The 20,477-nt window shown below is 45.1% G+C and overlaps 1 protein-coding gene across 9 annotated transcripts in view; it reads left to right on the plus strand.

Moving 5' to 3' along the window:
* ALDH18A1 (aldehyde dehydrogenase 18 family member A1) overlaps positions 1-13,595 on the plus strand; it is a 52,296-nt gene extending 38,701 nt beyond the window's left edge. For all 9 annotated transcript variants that reach the window (XM_017894597.1, XM_017894601.1, XM_017894598.1 and 6 more), the window contains 6 exons: positions 2,941-3,078; positions 5,370-5,565; positions 5,666-5,787; positions 8,080-8,266; positions 9,250-9,345; positions 12,572-13,595. In XM_017894597.1, the coding sequence (XP_017750086.1) occupies positions 2,941-3,078; positions 5,370-5,565; positions 5,666-5,787; positions 8,080-8,266; positions 9,250-9,345; positions 12,572-12,753 (921 nt within the window). In that variant the 3' untranslated portion in view covers positions 12,754-13,595. The remainder of the gene's footprint in view (positions 1-2,940; positions 3,079-5,369; positions 5,566-5,665; positions 5,788-8,079; positions 8,267-9,249; positions 9,346-12,571) is intronic.
* Positions 13,596-20,477: the final 6,882 nt, after the last annotated feature.

Consider the following 20,477-nt stretch of genomic DNA (forward strand, 5'->3'; position numbering starts at 1 on the left):
CGTTTGCCCCGCGCCATTTCTACCATAGGGAATCCTTTCCCCATTTCTTGTTTTTGTCAGGTTTGTCAAAGATCAGATTGTTGCAGATGTGTGGTGTTATTTCTGAGGCCTCTCTTCTGTTCCATTGGTCTGTATCTCTGTTTTGGTGCCAGTACCATGCTGTTTTGGTTATTGTAGCCTTGTAGTATAGTTTGAAGTCAGGTCATGTGATGCCTCCGGCTTTGTTCTTTTTACTTAGGATTGTCTTGGCAATGCAGGCTCTTTTTTGGTCCCATATGAACTTTAAAGTAGTTTTTTCCAATTCTGTGAAGAAAGTTATTGGTAGCTTGATGGGGATGGCATTGAATCTATAAATTACCCTTGAGCAGTATGGCCATTTTCATGATATTGATTCTTCCTATCCATGAACATGGAATGTTCTTCCATTTGTTTGTGTCCTCTTTTATTTCGTTGAGCAGTGGTTTGTAGTTCTCCTTGAAGAGGTCCTTCATATCCCTTGTAAGTTGGATTCCTAGGTATTTTATTCTTTTGTAGCAATTGTGAATGGGAGTTCACTCATGATTTGGCTGTTTGTCTGTTATTGGTGTATAGAAATGCTTGTGATTTTTGCACATTGATTTTGTATCCTGAAGAATATATTTTCAATACTGGAGATAAGCTTCCCAAAGACAGTTGTGTGTGTGTGAAGGTCTTTTAACCAAAAAAAAAAAGATAATTTTTGAGACTTTATTCTCAGGTTGTTCTTGAGGTAATATACGTTCTTGATTCCTCCAGTATCCTAAAGTAGTTGTTCTTATGTCCATTTTAGAGCTGGAGAAATTGAACCTCATAGAAGGTAAAATTCCTGTCACACTTGTAAGGTGCAGCTGGGACTGTAGCCCAAATCAACCTACCATACCACAGTGCAGGAGCAAATTTCCAAATATCTTAGCCTGTGGTTCACTTTGTTCTCTGACCACAAGTCTCTGTTAGCCTGCTGCTGTCATTCATGTATAACTGGCTTGGCCCGTGTGAAAAGGACCCCTTTATTGATGGCTTTCTATAGGTACGTCTGTTAGGAAAAAGAACTTTCAGTAGTTAATGGAAATTAGAATGCAACCCCTGGCCAGGCACGGTGGCTCATACCTGTAATCGCAGCACTTTGGGAGGCCGAGGCAGGTGGATCATGAGGTCAAGAGATTGAGATCATCCTGGCCAACATGGTGAAACCTTGTCTCTACTACAAAATACAAAAATTAGCTGGGTGTGGTGGGACCTGTAATCCCAACTACTCAGGAGGCTGAGACAGTAGAATCACTTGAACCCAGGAGGCAGAGGTTGCAGTGAGTCAAGATCACGTCACTGCATTCCAGCCTGGCAACAGGGTGAGATTCCATCTCAAAAAAGAAGAAAAGAATGCAACCCCCTTTAAGCAAGTTGACATATCACAGCCTCCTGTTGAGAAAGCGTATGTTAAAGTTCTTACCAAGCAGCTGTGCTGGGAAATACAAGGTGTCATTAGAGAGTGGCCCCACTTTATTACCCTAAAATCCCTCCCTGAATTCTGGAAGCATTTCCCCCACTGGACTGTCCTATAGGATACCAGCTCTTTCTTTGCACTAGCCCCGAAGTCTCAAAGGGAAATTCTATTTTAAAAACAAAAAACTAGCACCTCTTTACTATAAGACCTAGGTGACTGTGGAATCTGGAATGCTCTGTGAAGGGTACTATCTGACATCCCCTAAAACCAGTGTGTTCACCAAGGGGCTCCCATACCACTGAGGCCTGTCATCAATCCCTGGCTGATGCTGGCTCACTACCTCTCTGGCCACATACCTGTCTTGCAGAAATGCCCCAGTGATGACTGCCAAACTCACCTCTGCTAGTAGAATTGGGCCTGAGTCTCTCTGGACTATATCCATGAACTTTCTTTGCTACCACTCATCCATGGCAGCTGATACCTCACAAGGAGCTTATACCTCATTAGCTAACTACAGCTGAGGCTCCTCATCTGGACTCAACCCTGGATGGTTTCACAGAATCCATGAATCCTAAAAATTGTGTGCAATATTCTGTGTGTTTATGTCTGGAGAAAGTTTACTTAACTTTTATAAGAGGTAGGATGAGCAGGTCAGAGTCACTCACTCTTTGCTCTAACAAGGTAACTAGCCCTTCTCCTGGATGGTCCACCTTTTCCTCCCCAGATAGGCATGTGGGAAAAAGACTCTGTTCTCAGCAACTCTACCACAGCTGTCCAGGGGCTGGCAGGAGCTCTGGTCTTCTCCAGGTTCTTAGCACCATGTACTTAGAGCTCTCAGAATAATTCCAAGGCCAGAGTAGGATGTGGCCAGAGGAGATGCCCAGCCTCAGTCTGATCAGATGAAGCAAGTGCTTCCCTACAGAGGTGGCTGAAGACCCTGTTCTCCATGGTGGAGGGTGCCATGTGGCCCTGGCTACTTAATTCCGTTCTCTTTGCTTTCTTTGTTTGTTTGTTTGTTTGAGACAGAGTCTCACACTGTTGCCCAGGCTGGAGTGAAGTGGTGCAATCTGCTCACTGCAACCTCTGCCTCCCAGGCTCAAGAAAGTCTCCTGCCTCAGCCTCCTGAGTAGCTGGGACTACAGGCGCCTGCCCCACGCCCGGCTAATTTTTGTATTTATAGTAGAGATGGGGTTTCACCATGTTGGTCAGGCTGGTATCGAACTCCTGACCTCAGGTGATCCACCCACCTTGGCCTCCCAGAGTGCTCGGATTGCAGACGTGAGCCAGTGCGCCTTTTCTGTAAAGTAGGGGATAAAACAGGCACTTAAATCACTGCAGTGTTGTGAAAATGAAACAGCATAGGCCTTATAAAATGATGAACACAGTACTTAGCACACAGAAAGAGTGCTTATGAATGCTAACATCACTGTTGTTATTACTGTTTGTCCCCTTTGATCCACTGCTCTCTCTTTGATCTGCAGGTGGCAGCTTTGGCTATCGCAAGTGGTAACGGCTTGTTACTCAAAGGAGGGAAGGAGGCTGCACACAGCAACCGGATTCTCCACCTTCTGACCCAGGAGGCCCTCTCAATCCATGGAGTCAAGGAGGCCGTGCAGCTGGTAGGTCCCTGGGAATGCACCAAGTCAGGCCCAGAGGGGCCAGGTCAGGTGTTTGGGAATTTAAAGCAAAACTTAGGCCACACAGAGCCAAGACTACAGGCAGACTTGACACTCCAGCAGACCTGTGTGCCCACAGACTTTAGGCCATTCCGCAGAGCCAGATGGGTCCTCAGTGACTTAGGAAGGCCCCTGCCTTATAGCTGCGCCTTGGCACTATTTATTTACAAGGATGTCAATTAGACCTTCATTTTTTGGGTCACAAGGCAGCAGGAGTAAACCTAGAGTGTGAGGCCTGTGTTCCTGTCATTGGCAGAGTGATCTAGGGTAAGTCAGATGAGAAGCTTTACAGAAGTTTGTCATAAACTGTCATGCAGTGTGTTGAGTATCCGATCATGCTGTTATCGCTATTATTATTTAAGGACATTACTTTGACCATTTCTCTTTCTCTTCAACTGTCAAATGAAGTTTGATAATAATAGCTACTACTTGTTGAGTACCTACTATGTGCAAGGCTCATTTTATCCATTAACTCATTTGATCGTCACAACAGTCCCACGAGGAAAATATCATTAATTATTAGACTCATTTTCTACATTGGGAAAAACAGATTCAGAGGTAAAGTAATTCCCCAAGAGTCACACGGTGTGTGATAGAGTTTAGATTGGACCTAGGCTGACTCCAGATCCTTTTTTTTTTTTTTTTTTTTTGTGGCTCATTTGCTCCAACATTCCAGGATTCTGTTGGCTACTGGGAGAATGTCTACAAACCTGCTCATTACACACTCAATGACCAGAATCTGGTTTTTTTCTTATGCCAACATAGTGGTTGGAAAGAGCATAGATTTTAGGGATTCAAATCCCAGCTTTACCACATCCTAGCTTACACAGGTGCCCTCCCTCCTTTTCTTCCTATTGATGTGTAACATACATACAGTAAAGTATATAGATCCTGTGAACAACTCTGCATATATAACCACCAGCCATATCAAGATATAGAACAGTCCAACATCCTGGAGGGCCCCCTGTGCCCTTCCCAGTCAATATGTAGCCCCCTTCCCCACAAACTACTTTTTTGACTTCTGTCACATTAAATTACTTTTGCCTTTCTCTTTTGAAACATAGTCTTGCTCTGTTGCCCAGACTGGAGTGTAGTGGCACAATCTCAGCTCTCGATTCACTGCAGCCTCAGCCTCCCAGGCTCCAGCAGTCCACCCACCTCAGCTTTCCTGGTAGTTGGGACTACAGATGTGTGCCTCCAGACCTGGCTAATTTTTGAGGTTTTTTTGTTTTTTGTAGAGACAGTTTCACCATGTTGCCCAGGCTGGTCTCGAACTCCTGAGCTCAGGCAATCTGCCTGCCTCAGCCTCCCAAAGTGCTGGGAATGTGCCACCACGCCTGGCCTTTTGCCTATTCTTGAACTTTATATAAATGAGATCAAACAAAACACACGTTTATGTTGCCTGTCATTTGTTCATTATGTCTGTGGCATTCATTCCCATTGTTGCATCTAGCAGTAGTTTTCTCATTTAATTGCCATGTAGTGTTCCATTTACCTGCATGTACTACAGTTCATCTTTTCTTCTATTGATGAATATTTAGGTTGTTTCCAGTTTTGAGCTATGTGGAATAAAGTTGCTGTGAACATTCTGGTACATATATATATTTGTTGTAAAAGTAATATGACCATATGGAGAAAAATTAAAAATCAAGAGAAAACAAAATGCCCATAATCTCAGTATCCTCGCACACGCTCTTTAAGTCATTCCAATCCACATCCCAGGGTAGAAGTTGTCATCAGAAGTTACGAGAACCATGACTGCCTATCAAGACCAACCCAACATTTCCTCAATGCTGTGAATAGAAAACCAACAGAGCAGCCACTCCCTTTTGTGATCTTCATGGCCTGAAGTAGTGTACTGCATTTAACCTCCATAGATACCCCTTTGTGCTGCTTCTGGCATTTTAAAAATTGTCTGCCCAGTATTATGACTGGCAGTACCCTAGTGCTGCCTTCCCTACTTGATGCTGAGCTCTTTGAGGGCATGCCGTGTGTCCTGTGTGATCCGTGATGCGGAGCACAGCACCGAATATATAGTGTTTGATAAGCATTTGCTGGACAACTTTTTGATTCCCATGATCGGGAGCTTAATTTTGTTTTTAGAAGAAGTTTCACAGTGTCTCACTTAGTTCTCAGAATGTACAGATGTTTATCTGTAAAAGGGAAGCTGCTATTTTCATATTTTGTGTGGTCACAAGATGTCATCTTTATCATTTTCTTCTTTCCTTCTAAAGGTGAATACCAGAGAAGAAGTTGAAGATCTTTGTCGCCTAGACAAAATGATAGATCTGATCATTCCACGTGGCTCTTCCCAGCTGGTCAGAGACATCCAGAAAGCTGCTAAGGGGATTCCAGTGATGGGGCACAGCGAAGGGATCTGTCACATGTATGTGGATTCCGAGGCCAGTGTCGATAAGGTCACCAGGCTAGGTGAGCTGGATGGGGTCTCCTCTTTCACAAGGGGGAAATGTTAACATCCTCTGCAGCTCTGGATCATATTAGTGGAAACAATTATTTGCTCATCTTTCAGTCAGAGACTCTAAATGTGAATATCCAGCTGCCTGTAATGCTTTGGAGACTTTGTTAATCCACCGGGATCTGCTCAGGACACCGTTATTTGACCAGATCATTGATATGCTGAGAGTGGAACAGGTAAGAGTTCCACAGGACTAGTACATTACTTCCTGTCTTAGAAGCCTACGGAATTAAACCAGGCACAGCCATACCACGTAAGGCAGTTTAAGAAACAATATGTTTAAAATCTCCTATGTACAAAGTTCCATGCTAAGTACAGAGGTGAGTAAAACACAACGCCTGCCCTCTAGTAGTTGAACCAAACCAATACCCAAATAGCTTTATTACAAAGTGGAATGTGTTGTGTGCTAAAGAGGGTTCAAAGGTAAGACAGACCACATGGCACTATGCTGACTGAACTGTTTCTGGCAACCTTTTATTCACATATCAAGGTGTTCCCAAGCGTATATTATTTTTTTTAATTTGATTTGAAAAGATGGTGCAGAAATGTTTCAAACCAAAAACTATACATCCACTGCTTGCCCCCAGTGTCTTTGGTTACCAATATTAATGTACTTAATGCAGTGGTATTTGGGATTCAGTAATTTGTAGAATGTCTGGATTATGTTTTTACCATGTTGTTAAGGTTGTAAACAAACCAAAAGCCAATAAATTTCAAATATAAAGTTGTGCTGTGTCCTAAATTCATGCCTGCAAGAAAATATAATAGATGCCCTCAAGGCAAAAATGGACATTCTGTTAAACTCTCTGCATGGATGCATTTTAAGTTTTAATTTCTGATGTCACAGTACACTTTCAGAATTATATAAAGCAGCATGGCAGTAGAGAATGTGCTTGTTGGCCTTGGTTACTTTGACTGAGCATGTGTCTCTTCCCTTCCATCCTTTGACTGGAAAGGAAGGCTCCAGTTAGCTTATAAATGTGGCATGGTCCCAGTGAGAACTGGAAAGAATTGTCTTGAAAATGAAACTGTACTCCACAGATTACAAGGAAGTTAGATCACATGATCATTCATGTTCGGGGGCCTTACTTTACTTTGGTAAGGAAGCCTGTTGATTGGGCACCTGTGTTTGCCAAGCACTACAGTGAACTGGATTAGACAGGAGGAAAGCTCTCCTTTAGCCAGGACTAAACCCTGCCCTCAGACCTAATTTGAGCACACCAGTGTTATCCTCAGTCATTAAAATGAGGATGGCCTTGAAATTCCAAATCAAAATGAGTCACTGTGTGTACTTCATCCAGCACTTTTGGATGGTGTAAAGTAAAGCCAGAAGGATGACTTGCACAGGGATGGGATTCCAGTCTCCAAGGAACATAAAGGAAGTGAGATCCCAGATAGGAAACAATGGCAGGGCCTTGGGAATCATGAGGATAAGGCAGACACCACTCATAACTTGAGCTAAGGCAAAAGCTTGGTCCCAAAGAATCAAGGCATGAAGCCTGTCCTGGGGATGTCTCAGAGAACAAGGCTTAAGTGGGATCCAGCTTGTGATTGGGGCCATCAGTGACCAGCCTCAAAATACTTAAATTCCTCAAACCAGAAGCAGGATTAGAACCAGAGCCTAGGGCTGAGCTGAACCTAGAGGTGGGGCCAGAGTGACACAGTTGTAAATCAAATGAGTAGCCACAGTTTGAGGTGCTGAAACCAAGTACTAGGTACCTAACCAGGTACCTGACCAAGTACTGCTTACCTCTAAAGCAAATCTGGGACTTCGCCAAGGTACAGGGAGTAGGAATGTATATGTGGCACCTCTCTCTTTCCATGCAAGTCCGGTGCCTAGGTACCATATGCAGGGACTGGGATCTTTATCGTCAAGTATTCGTTTTAGTAAAATGCCAGAAGTCAAGGCCTTATGTTTGTTGATAACCCACTGAATGCCTTGCACATTCTTTTTTATTCTTTTTTTTTTTTTTTTTTGAGATGGAGTCTTGCTCTGTCACCCAGGCTGGAGTGCAGTGGCACGACCTCGGCTCACTGCAACTTCTGCCTCCGAGCTTCAAGCAATTCTCCTGCCTCAGCCTCCCAAGTAGCTGAGATTACCTGCCACCATACCCAGCTAAATTTTTAGTAAAGACGGGGTTTCGCCATGTTGGCCAGGCTGGTTTCGAACTCCTGACCTCAAGTTATCCACCGATCTCAGCCTCCCACCGTGCGTGGCTCACCTTGCACATCCTTAACGTTCAAAGGCTTCCTGCTTCAATCCCTGTTCCAACTGCCTTGAGGGCCCTTCGCTTGCAAGTGGCCGGTCAGATCATGCTGTAGGGAGGAAAGTAGGACTAGTTCTGCTGTCGAGGCCACAGGAGCCACTTTGGGCTGTGGTTTTACAGGCTCACCTTTCTCTTCTATCCTAGAGCTTGCTTATTTCAGTTGTTTTTATGTTGTTGCCCCTGGACTTTCCTCTGTTCCAGGTAAAAATTCACGCAGGCCCCAAATTTGCCTCCTATCTGACCTTCAGCCCCTCGGAAGTGAAGTCACTCCGAACTGAGTATGGGGACCTGGAATTATGCATTGAAGTAGTGGACAACGTTCAGGATGCCATTGACCACATTCACAAGTACGGCAGCTCCCACACGGATGTCATTGTCACAGAGAACGGTCAGTGTCCAAATGCTTCCCGCATAGTGTCTGCCTTTGCTGCTTTCTGATCCTGCTCCTCTTAGTCCCTCTTGGCCTACAGAAAAGCATCATTTGAGTAGGCTTATGGTAATGCTTAGTAGTGGTTGCATTTGGTACTTTGATGAGTGCTTTCATATCACTTTATTGTATTGTCACAGCCGGAGGAGGCGGGGCAGGGATGATTAGCTCTGCTTTGAAGGTGACTAACCCTGTCAGCCACATTATCATTTAAGGCATGCAACAAATCCTACAAAGTAGTTAAAATAACCCATTTTACAGCTGAGGAAACCAAGGCCCAGGAGATTAAGGGCAGAACCAACTCTGCACATTCATTCATTCATTCATTTATTCCTCAAGTATGTATGCAGGGACGCTCCTGGGTGTCAGATACTGGAGCCTCAGTGGTGGAGGATGCCAGTAGGGCCCCCTCGAGGAATTTACAGTCAGCTAATTGGGGCACCAGAGCAGTGCCACCCATATTAACAGCCAGCATTTACCAAGCACTCACTGTGTACTAGGCACTAGGATGAGTACTCCCCAGGTACTAACTCATTTCATCCTCTCTACAACCCTATCAGCTAGGCAATGTTGTAAGTCCCTTTTCGCCCAGACATAGAGAGTTTTATATACCTGCAGAAGGTCACAAAGCTAGTGGGTGTACAGCTGGAGTTCAGGCCTAGGCGTTCTGGCTCTGGAGCCCATAAGCTGGAAGTTTAGGCAGGTCACCTGCATGGGAGATCTGGATTCCAACCCAGTCTTTCCATAACACTGTGACTGATGAAGCTGACTTGTCTTCTTCCTGTTGAGATTTTTCACAAGCCTGAATATTTAATATGTGAGAACACATGGGGAGGCTCAGTGAGGACCCAGACCCTGCCCTGATCTGTCACCAATGAATGGCTGGAAACGGGGATGTTCTCTGGGTATCATCCTAACTTGGTTTCCCTTTCTTTACCCTGCAGAAAACACAGCAGAGTTCTTCTTGCAGCACGTCGACAGTGCCTGTGTGTTCTGGAATGCCAGCACTCGCTTTTCTGATGGTTACCGCTTTGGACTGGGTAAGAAAGACTCTGGTTGGGGAGAAAGAAGTTCCTTATGAAGCACTGTGTGGTCCAGGGGTATGTTGAGGTGGGGAAGACACCTCCCCTTGACTGTCACATGCTTGGTCAAGATAAGAGAGAGAGACAGGCTGGGCATGGTGGCTCCCGCCTGTAATCCCAGCACTTTGGAAGGCTGAGGTGGGTTGATCACCTGAGTTCAGGAGTTTGAGACCGGCCTGGCCAACATGGTGAAACCCTGTCTCTACTAAAAATACAAAAAATTAGCCAGGCGTGGTGGCGGATGCCTATAATCCCAGCTACTCAGGAGGCTGAGGCAGGAGAATCGCTTGAACCCGGGAGGCAGAGGTTGCAGTGAGTCTGAGATTGCACCACTGCACTCCAGCCTGGGGGACAGAGTGAGACACCATCTCAAAACAAAACAAAACAAAACAAAAAAACAGACTTCTGGCAAGGTAGGATTATCAGAGAGAATAATTAATGAAACCTCCCATGAGTTGGTAGAAGGCCTATCTTCTAAGCATTTCACATGCTAAGAAGGCAGGTACTTGTATTTCATTTTTCATAGAGGGAGAATGAGATTCAGAGAAGTGTAGTAACTTGCCCAAAGTCTCACAGCTGGCGTTCAGACCCAAACTTGTGCAAGTCCAAAGCCTGGGTTCTCCCCCTACAGCATGGGCAGACCACAGCCTGCCTTTTTGCACAGGCTGTGCCAGAGGTACATGCTGCGTCCCTTGAGAGCACTCCTTTTACAGACTTATTTCACCCACAGCCAGGTTGCCTCAGAGATAGGAAACCCCACAATAGTAGGACAAAAGAAGGTACCGTGGGCCTAAGTACCAGGATCAAAACAAACAGGCCAGCCGGAAGTACAAGGTTACCTTCTACAGCAGACTTTGAAATAAAAAGCTTCAGAAGGACATTTCTATCCCCTTCCATTAGGTATAAAATCTCCAGCCCTCTGTCGTGTTGGGGTTATTTGGACAGTCTCTGGTTTTCAGGGGTACCAGTATATAAAACTCCAGAACAGGCACAGTGGCTCACACCTGTATTTCCAGCACTTTGGGAGGCCAAGGCAGGCGGATCACCTGAGGTGGGGAATTCGAGATCAGTGTGACCAACATAGAGAAACCCCATCTCTACTAAAAATACAGAATTAGCTGAGTATGGTGGTGCTTGCCTGTAATCCCAGCTACTTGGGAGGCTGAGGCAGGAGAATCTCTTGAACCTGGGAAGCGGAGGTTGCAGTAAGCCGAGATCGCACCATCGCACTCCAGCCTGGGCAACAAGAGCTAAACTCCATCTCAAAAAAAAAAAAAAGAAAACCTCCAATAATACATTTATGACACGTTTCTGAATATTTGAGAATTATTTCAACCACTCAAAACATTTTAGGCCACGTGCAGTGGCTCACACCTATAATCCCGGTGCTTTGAGAGGCTGAGGCAGGAGGATCTCATGAGTCAGGGAGTTCAAGACCAGCCTGGGCAATGCAGCGAGACCTCATCTCTACAGAGATGAAAAAATTAGCCAGGTGTGGTGGCCTGAGCCTGTAGTCCCAGTTACTCAGGAGGCTGAGGCAAGAGGATCCCTTGAGCCCAGGAGTTCAAGGCTGCAGTGAGCTAAGATGGTGTCACTGTACTCCAGCCTGGGAGAGAGTGAGGCCCTGTCTCTATAACAAAACAAATCAGAAAGACACACATTTTAATCCTTCTGAACTTTTTGAGTAGATGATCTGCCTGGAGAAATAGTTCTCACCAAATTGTTAAAGATTGTAAAAGGGAATTTAACTCAGTTATTCTTAGTCATTATACTATTTTAGTTCCCCATTTCTTTTATGTTGGGATTTTGATGTAATTATCACATCACTTGCACTGATCTTTATACTCCATGTGCTTGAAAAGAAATAGCAATATATTTTAAGGGCTGGGGCACCCAGCATTCAAATGAAAATCCAGGATGAGGGAAGAACAAAAGACCATTTCATTGTCCTTCCAACACCAGCTCAGAGTGAAAGCTGGTTGAGTTAAATTCCTTGTGAAATGCATTAATGACAATAAAGATTTTATTGAGCATTTACTACACTCCCAGCACTGTGCTAAGTGTGTCACAAGCATGCTCTCACTTCATTCTACAAAATGAATTCTTTTTCCAGATGAAGAAACTGAGGCATGAAGTTAGGTAGCGTGTCCAAAGTCATGTGGTCTGTATGCTATTGAACCAGAATCTGAATCCTGCTGGTTTCACTCTCCTTGCCAACCACTACCCAAAGCACATCCCACCCCCGCTGCATCTCCTACTTGCTCTTCTCTCTGCCTGCAGCACCTCTGTCTGGTTTTCTCCAGCCAGCTCCTTCTCACTGTTCAGGTCTCAACTAAAAGACACTTCCTTAGGGAGGCTTTCCCTGACCACCCTTCCCAGCGTGTCCCCAGCTCCACCACACAGCCTCTGTCATAGCACCCATCACTGCACTTGAGCACCACAGGAGACTATTTACTCACCTGTCCTCTGGCTGCCTCGCCCACTATAATATCAGCTCCACAAAAACAGAGCCTTGTATCTATTATTCACCACTTCATCCCCAGGGCTCAACACAGTGCCTAGTACATAGTACATGCTCAGTAAAGTGATAATGAGCGAACCCTGCCTCCAGTGTACACAGTGCAGAACACCAAGCCAGGCCCAGGAAAACCCCTGACATTCCCTAGGTCTGAGCTGGCAGCAAGAGGAAGGGGAATGAACAGTAACCCTTTGATATATTCAGTAACTGTCTAATGAGTCCCCTGTGCTAAGACTTCTAGGGGATACCAAGAACATGTCCCTTTCTAAGATTTAAAGGGTGTTTGAGGAGGAGGTGAAACCATTTTGGTAAACGTTGTTGTACCCCTCAAAACATGCCCAAGTGTCAAAATATGGTATGCAATTCAGATGCTAAACTGGTATCAGAGACAGCACTTGTATTAATAGCATTGTCAAAATGCACTGGGGATAAAATACAGAAGAGGGGTTCACGCACTGTTTCACGAGAAGGGGTGTATCATGATTTATAGTCATCGGAGGACATGTTTATGGGAACAGGGTGACTCAGCTGTCCTGGGGAGGATGGGTGAGGAGTTAGCAGGAAGAGAGGGTACCAAGTGAGGGGAAAGCAACAGGGTGGGTCTGGGGCATGGAAAGGAAGCAGAGGCTGGGAAAAGCTACATGTTTTATTCATGCTTTTTCACAGGAGCTGAAGTGGGAATCAGTACCTCGAGAATCCACGCCCGGGGACCAGTAGGACTTGAGGGACTGCTTACTACTAAGTGGCTGCTGCGAGGGAAGGACCACGTGGTCTCAGATTTCTCAGAGCATGGAAGTTTAAAATACCTTCATGAGAACCTCCCTGTTCCTCAGAGAAACACCAACTGAAAAGAGCCAGGAAAACCCGGGAATGTTCCAAAAGGTCTTTGCAGTGAAACTTGTCTTATCTCAGGAGAGAGCCCACTCTTGTCTCCCAGTTCCTGGTAGGGTCTGCCTGTTGGAAAGTGTACTTGGATGCTTCTGGGCTCCGTTTGGCAGTAGCAGTCTTGGCTGATGTGTGCGGTCTATCTCCCAGCTCAGCCTTTTTTTTTTTTTTTTTTTTTTTTTAAGTAAGAAGATAATTGCTACCAATAGAGACTTTGCCAAGTCCAATTATCTTCTAGGATTGAAAGGTGCATTTTCCCCATATAAAAGGCGAGGAAAACCCATGGCTGCTTTGTATCACCTCAGTGAGTTACAGTCCCCCTTGGCATTTAGTTGGTACTAGAGCCAGTCATCCTTAACAAATCTTTTCACATTTTATTTCTTTCACACATAGTCATCTTCAAAAGGAAAAGATTTGGAATTTTAGAAGAGGGGCAACTCTTCTTTTAGCATTCTTATCAGAAAGTCACAAAATAGACGGAATCATTTCCACTGGGAAGATTGACCTTTTGTATTTATTTGTGGGGTAAATTAATAAGCGTTCTCCAGATGCTTGCAGGCTTCCTGCATCCAGGAGATGCTGTGTTCCCGTGATGCAGCGTGGAACCTAGCCTGCAGAAAGGAGGTGCGAGTTTCAGGATGTTCCCTACTGAGTGGAGGAACAGCTAACGGCAGTGATGCTTGATAATTTTTTGTATGAATTATTTTGTCATCCTACCCTTTTCCTCAAAGAAACAAAATTAGAGGATTATTTTTAATACTTTGAGATTTCTTCTTTTGAGAAATAAAGTTTTTTATGAAAAGCCTGTGCATGATTAAAGTTTTCTCCCTTATTTGTCATTACCCCCTTCCTTTTCCTCTCTTGTGACGCTTGTGCCCTGCTTGTGGGCATGTTCTCTTCTCTTGAAGCTGTCTGGGGAGACAAGACATCTGCCTCAACAGTGTTTGTTGGTGGAAGCAACATAGCAAAACCCACAGAGGGACTCAGACGGGGAGAGAAGAAAGGAAAACAGGACATTAAGCCCCAAGAGCTTGAAGACTAAAAGTGCGGTGAGGGTCTGAAGTTGGTGGGGTCCGACCTGAGCGAGCTCCCACAGTGGCACATAGCCCCAGCTGACATCCTTAGTTCACTGCATCCCCCCAGCTCCTCCCTGCCCGTCTTGTTGCCTCAGGATCTCCTGACGGTTCAGACCTTCCCCACTCTCCCTCCATCTAGTTCCTGTCCTTAGGGCCCCTGGTGCCTGACAGTCTGCAGTTGAAAGATTTCTTGTCTCATGGGGGCCTCCTAAAGAAGTAAGCACTCGCTTACAATGCTGCTGCTTTTCCTCTGGGGATGTTTCACCAGCACAAGAATGATGGTGTCGTGTGAAACATGTTCCCAGGCTGACTGCACAGCCTGCCTCTCATCCAGACCCTTACATGGTCTGGCAGGTCACCCTGACTGCCCTGCCCTCTGGATGGGAAGTTCTGGCATAGCTTGCCTGAAAAGGCTATAAACAGCCCTGCCTGAAACTGTCACAGATACCACAATGAGCTCCCAACTAGACAACAAATGCCCAGGTATCTTAAATAGAAGGCAGCCTAAGAGAGCTGGGGCCTTTGGGGAAGACCACTGAGAAGGCAGGTCTGCATCTGGGCCCTGAGAAAGACCACTGTCATCAGACAGAAACTCTAAGTTTCACTCATTAAACTGGCCTGCATCAATCATTGCTATAAATGCACACATAGAGTTGAACTGCATCCCACAGAAACTTCAAAGAATTGGGGCTTGAACTTGATCATTCCTTTTTCTCATGTAAAAAGAGCTCTGGAGGTAGGCAGCTTCAAGGCTGAGGTAATGCCTCCATGAAGGCCATCAGGGGGCTGCTTTTGGTTTATGCTCTTCTGCGCTAGGGCAAGGCTCTTGTCCACATGGTAGTGGCATTCCAACCATCAGGACTGCATTCCAGCCAGCAGGAAGAAGGAAGAACCATAGGCAGAGGAGTGTCTGCCCGCTGCCCCTTCTAAGTGACGTTCCAGGAAGACCCCCGCAGTGGCTTGACCAAAACTAGCTCATGGCCTCCCTTCTCTAAAAGGGATCTGGGAGGTGTAGCTTTTTTATTTGGGCACACTGCAGCTCCAAGAAAGTAAGGGTACTATTGGTAAGGGAGGAGGAAAATCGGATAGGGGAAGAAGATTATCCTAATTGATTCATGGAGCTGAGAGCAGGATTCGTTCACCTAAACAGTATGGCTGCTGGAGAACAAAAGAGGGCTGGGATGGTGACCAGAGAGGTAGCCACAATGTCCCACTGCACTGCCTCACAGAAAGGAAATGGACAGGAGAGGTGAGCGGACACTAAAGATTCATGGTGCGATTTGCAGCCCAGTGTAATGGAGGGAGCACTGAACTGGGACTCTAGAATTTTTTTTCCAGCTCTATCACTGACTAGCATTGTGACCTTGGGTAACTAGTTAAACATTTTTGCCTCAGTTTCCACACTCACAAAATGGGAGCTTGGATAAGCTTTCTAGTGAGATGGGGGTATGGGAGGCTCTTCATCACTAAATTGCAAATTAGCTGAACAAGGTTTTTTTATGTGATATCCATAGCTGGCCAAGTCTTTGGTAAGCATTGAAAGCTAAACGCAACATCACTGACCCGCTCTTCTCCACGCACACACCCCTCTGCTATTTGCTGGATTTGTGGACCTCAGACTACTTCAAACTGTGGTTCAAGGATCATTGTAACAGAATGACCACAGGGTCTAGCTAAAACTGTAGATTCCTGCACCCAGATCTGCTGAGCCAAAATTTCTGAGGATGGGGCAAAGAATTGGAATTTTTAGTAAGCCCCTTATGTGATTTATCCTAGCATTACCACTACCGTAAGTAACCTGAGAGTTTTGTTTTTCTTCCATAATGAGAAGTCCAGAAGTAGCTCAAGACCAACAAGGCAACTCTGATGCCATTAGGAACCCAGACTCTTTCCAGCTTTCAGCCCTGACATTCTTAACTCCGCAACTTCCCTTGCACCACGATGACTGTTACATCTCCACACCTGTGTTCCATCTATGTCCCAGTCAGGAAGGGCAGGGGAAAGAGACATGCACAGCTGAGTTCGCCCAACACACCCACATTCAAAGAGCTTTCCTGGAAGCCCCAGTCAGTCACTTCGCTTATATCTCATCAGGAGGAACTGTTTCTTGGGGCCACATGAGCAACTATAGCTGCGAGGAGGCTGGGAAATAGAGTTTTATAGCTGGGCACATTCCTGCTCAAACAAAAATCAAGATTCTCTTTGTGAGGAAGAGAAGATAAAAATCAGGTAAGCTACTACATTAGGGGGTAGCCATGTTAGGTACAGTTACCCCTAGTGACTTTCTGAAGAGTAGATTTTCTTGGAAGGCTCTTTTATTCCCTTGAGCTCATTGGTAAGTTTTGTAATGCGGGTTTATATGGGAAAGCTAAAGTGCTCCATAAGAGATGGAGAAAAGACAAAATTCCCAGGCAGTTTTGGAGAGGAAAGAGTAAGTCGTAGGCCGGTGCAGTGGCTCATGCCTGTAATCCCAGCACTTTGGGAGGCCAAGGCGGGTGGATCACCTGAGGTCAGCAGTTCAAGACCAGCCTGGACAACATGGTGAAACCCTGTCTCTACTAAAACACAAAATTAGCTGGGCATGGTGGCGGGCACCTGTAATCCCAGCTACTTGGGAGGCTGAGGCAGGAGATTCTCTTGAACCGGGAGACGGGGGTTGCAGTGAGCCGAGATCGTGCCATTGCTCTCCAGCCTGGGCGACAAGAGCAAAAGTCTGTCTCCAAAAAAAAAGAGTGAGTTGTAGACTTGCCCTAGGCAGAGGCTACAAACTAAGGGTCAGTAGGAAATTAGGCTAAAGAAAGCTAAATGTAAGAAACAAAGTATAGGAAAAGCCATCTGTTTTTAAACTGATGGCTTGATGGAAGTTGTTATGTTGTTATGGACTGAATGTTTGTGCCCTTCCCAAATTCCTCGTTGAAGCCCTACCCCTCAATGTGATGGTGTTTGGAGACGGGGCCTTTGGGAGGTAATTAGGGTTAGATGACGTCATGAGGGTGGGGCCCTCATGGTGGGATTGGTGCTTTCGTAAGAGATGGCATGTCTCTCAACAAACTGTTGGGTAAACATGTCTCTCAACAAACTGTTGGGTAAAAACTAAAATAAGAGACACTAGAGACCTTGACCTCCCGTCCTTCATGTGAGGACACAGTGCAAAGACAGAACAGTCTCCTGCAAGAGCCCTCACCAGGAACTGAACTGGCCAGCACCTTGATCTTGGACTTCCCAATCTCCAGACTGAAAAATAAATTTCTGTTGTTTGATCCACCTAGTCTATGATATTTTGTTATGGCAGCCCAAGCAGAAAAAAACAGACGTAATTGTCTTGGAGGTACCTGCATTTTAGAAAAGGAGTTCTAATATTTCAAAGAACTGGCCAGAGTGGCATAGCGGAAAGAGTATGCATTTGGGAGTGATATGACTTGTGCTGCCATCTATAAATTGTAGGAACTTGCAGGATTGTTTTTTGCTGCAATGAACCTCAATTTCCTTATTTGGAAAAAAGTAGACAGCTAATACTTACCTTGAAGATTCCTGTCAGTAAATAATCAGGTCATGGACTGGACACCTAGCTCATGGAAGAAGCACCATCCATGTTGACCACAATTAGCCACATCTGGTATATCTGTCTTTGTATCCCCCACTGAGCCCAGCAAGGCACAATGCACACAGATGTTTACTGAGTAGCTATTGAAACAGGCTACTTGGGCAGAGCTATTGAGGTGGAGGGGGCTTTCTCTGAGATCCATGGACCATTAGGGACACTGGTATGAGGCTGGCAGTCTAAAACGATCATATCTTCCCTGACTCCAACTTATTTCTAAACCATTGAGGAGTGTCATTGTTCTCTCTTCCTTATGAAAGTGCCCTGTGGAGTCTCCTGTAGTAGACATTGAGTTAAATGTTACAATGTCTTTTTCACTAGCACTTCTGGCAAAAATCGATGCATAACTTCATAACCACTCTTAAGGGCACCTCATGTAAGTTTGCAGATCTCTGCTATTTTGCAGAACTCTGCTATTAGTGAGAATGAGATTTTAAAGCCTCATTCAGTATCCAGAGAGCACCAGATCCAGTGAGCCTCATTCAGTATCCAGTGAGCACGTGCCAGATGCTGGAGATAAGAGACATTTCCTCCACCTGATGGTTCAAACGTTGATCTGTCTGAGAATTGCTGCTCTAAACTCAGGTAATTCTTATCCTTAACTCCCGCCCTTTACTGCCTATTTTACCCTACTCCCTAAGAGAAATCCTTTGGCCAATAGGAAAACACCAAACTAGATAGCTATGATCCCATGCTGAAGGCAGAAGGATTCACCATAACCTAAGAAAATCAACTCACTCTTTATTTCATCTGGCCCCAGGATTCCTCTAACGCTAGAGGGCAATCGGGTCCCATAGACCTAAGGAAGTCGGCCTGCTCTTCATCAATGCCCAGCAAATTATCCCCTCCCCGTCCTCAGGCTGCTCTCCTGGAAATGAAGTGCCGGATCAGTAAAATAACTTCCAGAGATTCTCTTACCTACAGGGTAAGAACACAGGCCTTTTCAGTTTAGAGGCAGAATAGGGTTTGGACCTTGATTCTAACACCTACTGGTTGTTTGACCTGGGGAAAGTGTCTTAACTTCTCTGAATTTTGATAATACGTATCCATAAATGGTTTTGCGAGAGTAAATGTAAAGCACTCAGCACAGTATTCAGCATGTGGTTAACCTTCAGTAACTATTGGCTATTACTGTTAATGATTGTAAGGAATGACTTTCTCTTAGTTCTCGACATTGCTTTTTTTTCCCTTTGACACAGGGGTCTCACTCTGAAACCCAGACTGGTCTCAAACTCAACTCCTGGGCTCAAGCAATCCTTCTGTCTCAGCTCCTGAATAGCTAGGGTTACAAGTGCATGCCACCGCACCAGACCCTACATTTCTCTATTATTTAAAGTCCAAGCATCAATTCCTAGGACATAAAGTGAGGACATTCTTAAGACAGATCTACTATGTACTAAGCACCATAGTAAGGGGGCCAGATGAATTATGTATGATGCCACAATAATCTGAGTGAGGGAATTGTTACCCCTATTTTACAGGTATAGAACCTAAAGATCAGTAAATTGCCCAAGATCACACTGTAGTGGAGGAACCTGGATTCGAACCCAAGACAACAGAGCTTTAAAACTCTTCACCACCACAGGGGGCGTAGCAGTAGTGTTTTCCCAGAAGCTTCTTGTACCTGATCCCAAAGGCAAGTTGTGAGGCTGAAGAAGGAGGTTGCCACAGCTACTAACTAGACCCCTTTTCACGTAATCAGATCCTTGGTCTGCTCCAGTTTTGCAAGAGGAGCCACTTGTCTGGAAATTCTCCTCAACACTTGCCCCTGGAGGGAGCCGACTGTGCCTGAATTATTTAGAGTCTCTAGACACTTGATATAATGAGCAGGTGTGGATGCTTCTCTGAATTCCCCGACATGCCTTTACTTACCTCCTTTCCCCTCCCTCCAGTTGCCTATGAGGAAAAAGGAGGCATCATCCTTTTCCTCACTGTAGATGTGTATGCCTCGTCCTTCATTTTTCATCCCGAAGTCTATTTGTAAGAATTGGACCATTTTCCTTGCAAATATAAAAAATCATGTTGATTTCCATTGAAACTGGTGGTGTAAATTGACCCTAACTAGTAAATGCATAACTTGGCCAGGAATGTTGGCTCATGCCTGTCATTCCAGCATCTTGGGAGGCCAAGGCAGGAGGATCACTTAAGCCCAGGAGTCTGAGACCAGCCTAGGCAAAATAGTGAGACCTTGTCTCTAATTTTTTTATATTTTTTATTTTTTTGTTGAGACTGAGTCTCGCCTGTTTCCCAGGCTGGAGTGCAATATCACGATCTCGGCTCACTGCAACATCTGCCTCCCAGGTTCAAGTGACTCTTCTGCCTCAGCCTCCCGAGTAGCTGGGACTACAGGTGCATGCCACCATGCTTGGCTAATTTTTGTATTTTTAGTAGAGATGGGGTTTCACTATGTTGGCCAGACTGGTCTTGAGCTCTCAGCCTTGTGATCCGCCCACCTCAGCCTCCCAAAGTGCTGGGATTACAGGCATGAGCCACCGCTCCCGGCCAAAATTCTTGTTTTTGAAGAATATTTACTGACATGGAGAAGAGACGCACTAGAAAATATTGAATAGGGAAAACTAAGCTATAAAACAGTATAATTAAAAATTCTCAATTATATATATTTAGTTAGAAAAAGACTGAAAGATAATGTATCAAATAATATTATGGGCTGGGCACAGTGGCTCACAACTGTAATCCCAGCACTTTGGGAAGCTGAGGCTGGAGGATCACTTGAGGACAGGGGTTCAAGACAAACCTGGGCAACATATGAAGATCCTATGTCTACAAATTTTTTTTTTTTTACTTAGCCAGGCATGTTATGTGTACCTGTAGCCCCAGCTACTTAGGAGACTGAGGCGGGAGGGTCTCCTGAGCCCAGGAGGTTAAAGCTACAGTGAGCAATAATCAAGCCACTGCACTCTAGGCTGGGTGACAGAGTGAGACCCTGTCTCAAATTTAAAATAAAAAATTATATATATATAGACACACACAGTATATATATATATATATA

Source organism: Rhinopithecus bieti, unplaced genomic scaffold (assembly GCF_001698545.2).
Source record: "Rhinopithecus bieti isolate Rb0 unplaced genomic scaffold, ASM169854v2 scaffold_25291, whole genome shotgun sequence".
Classification (NCBI taxonomy): domain Eukaryota; kingdom Metazoa; phylum Chordata; class Mammalia; order Primates; family Cercopithecidae; genus Rhinopithecus; species Rhinopithecus bieti.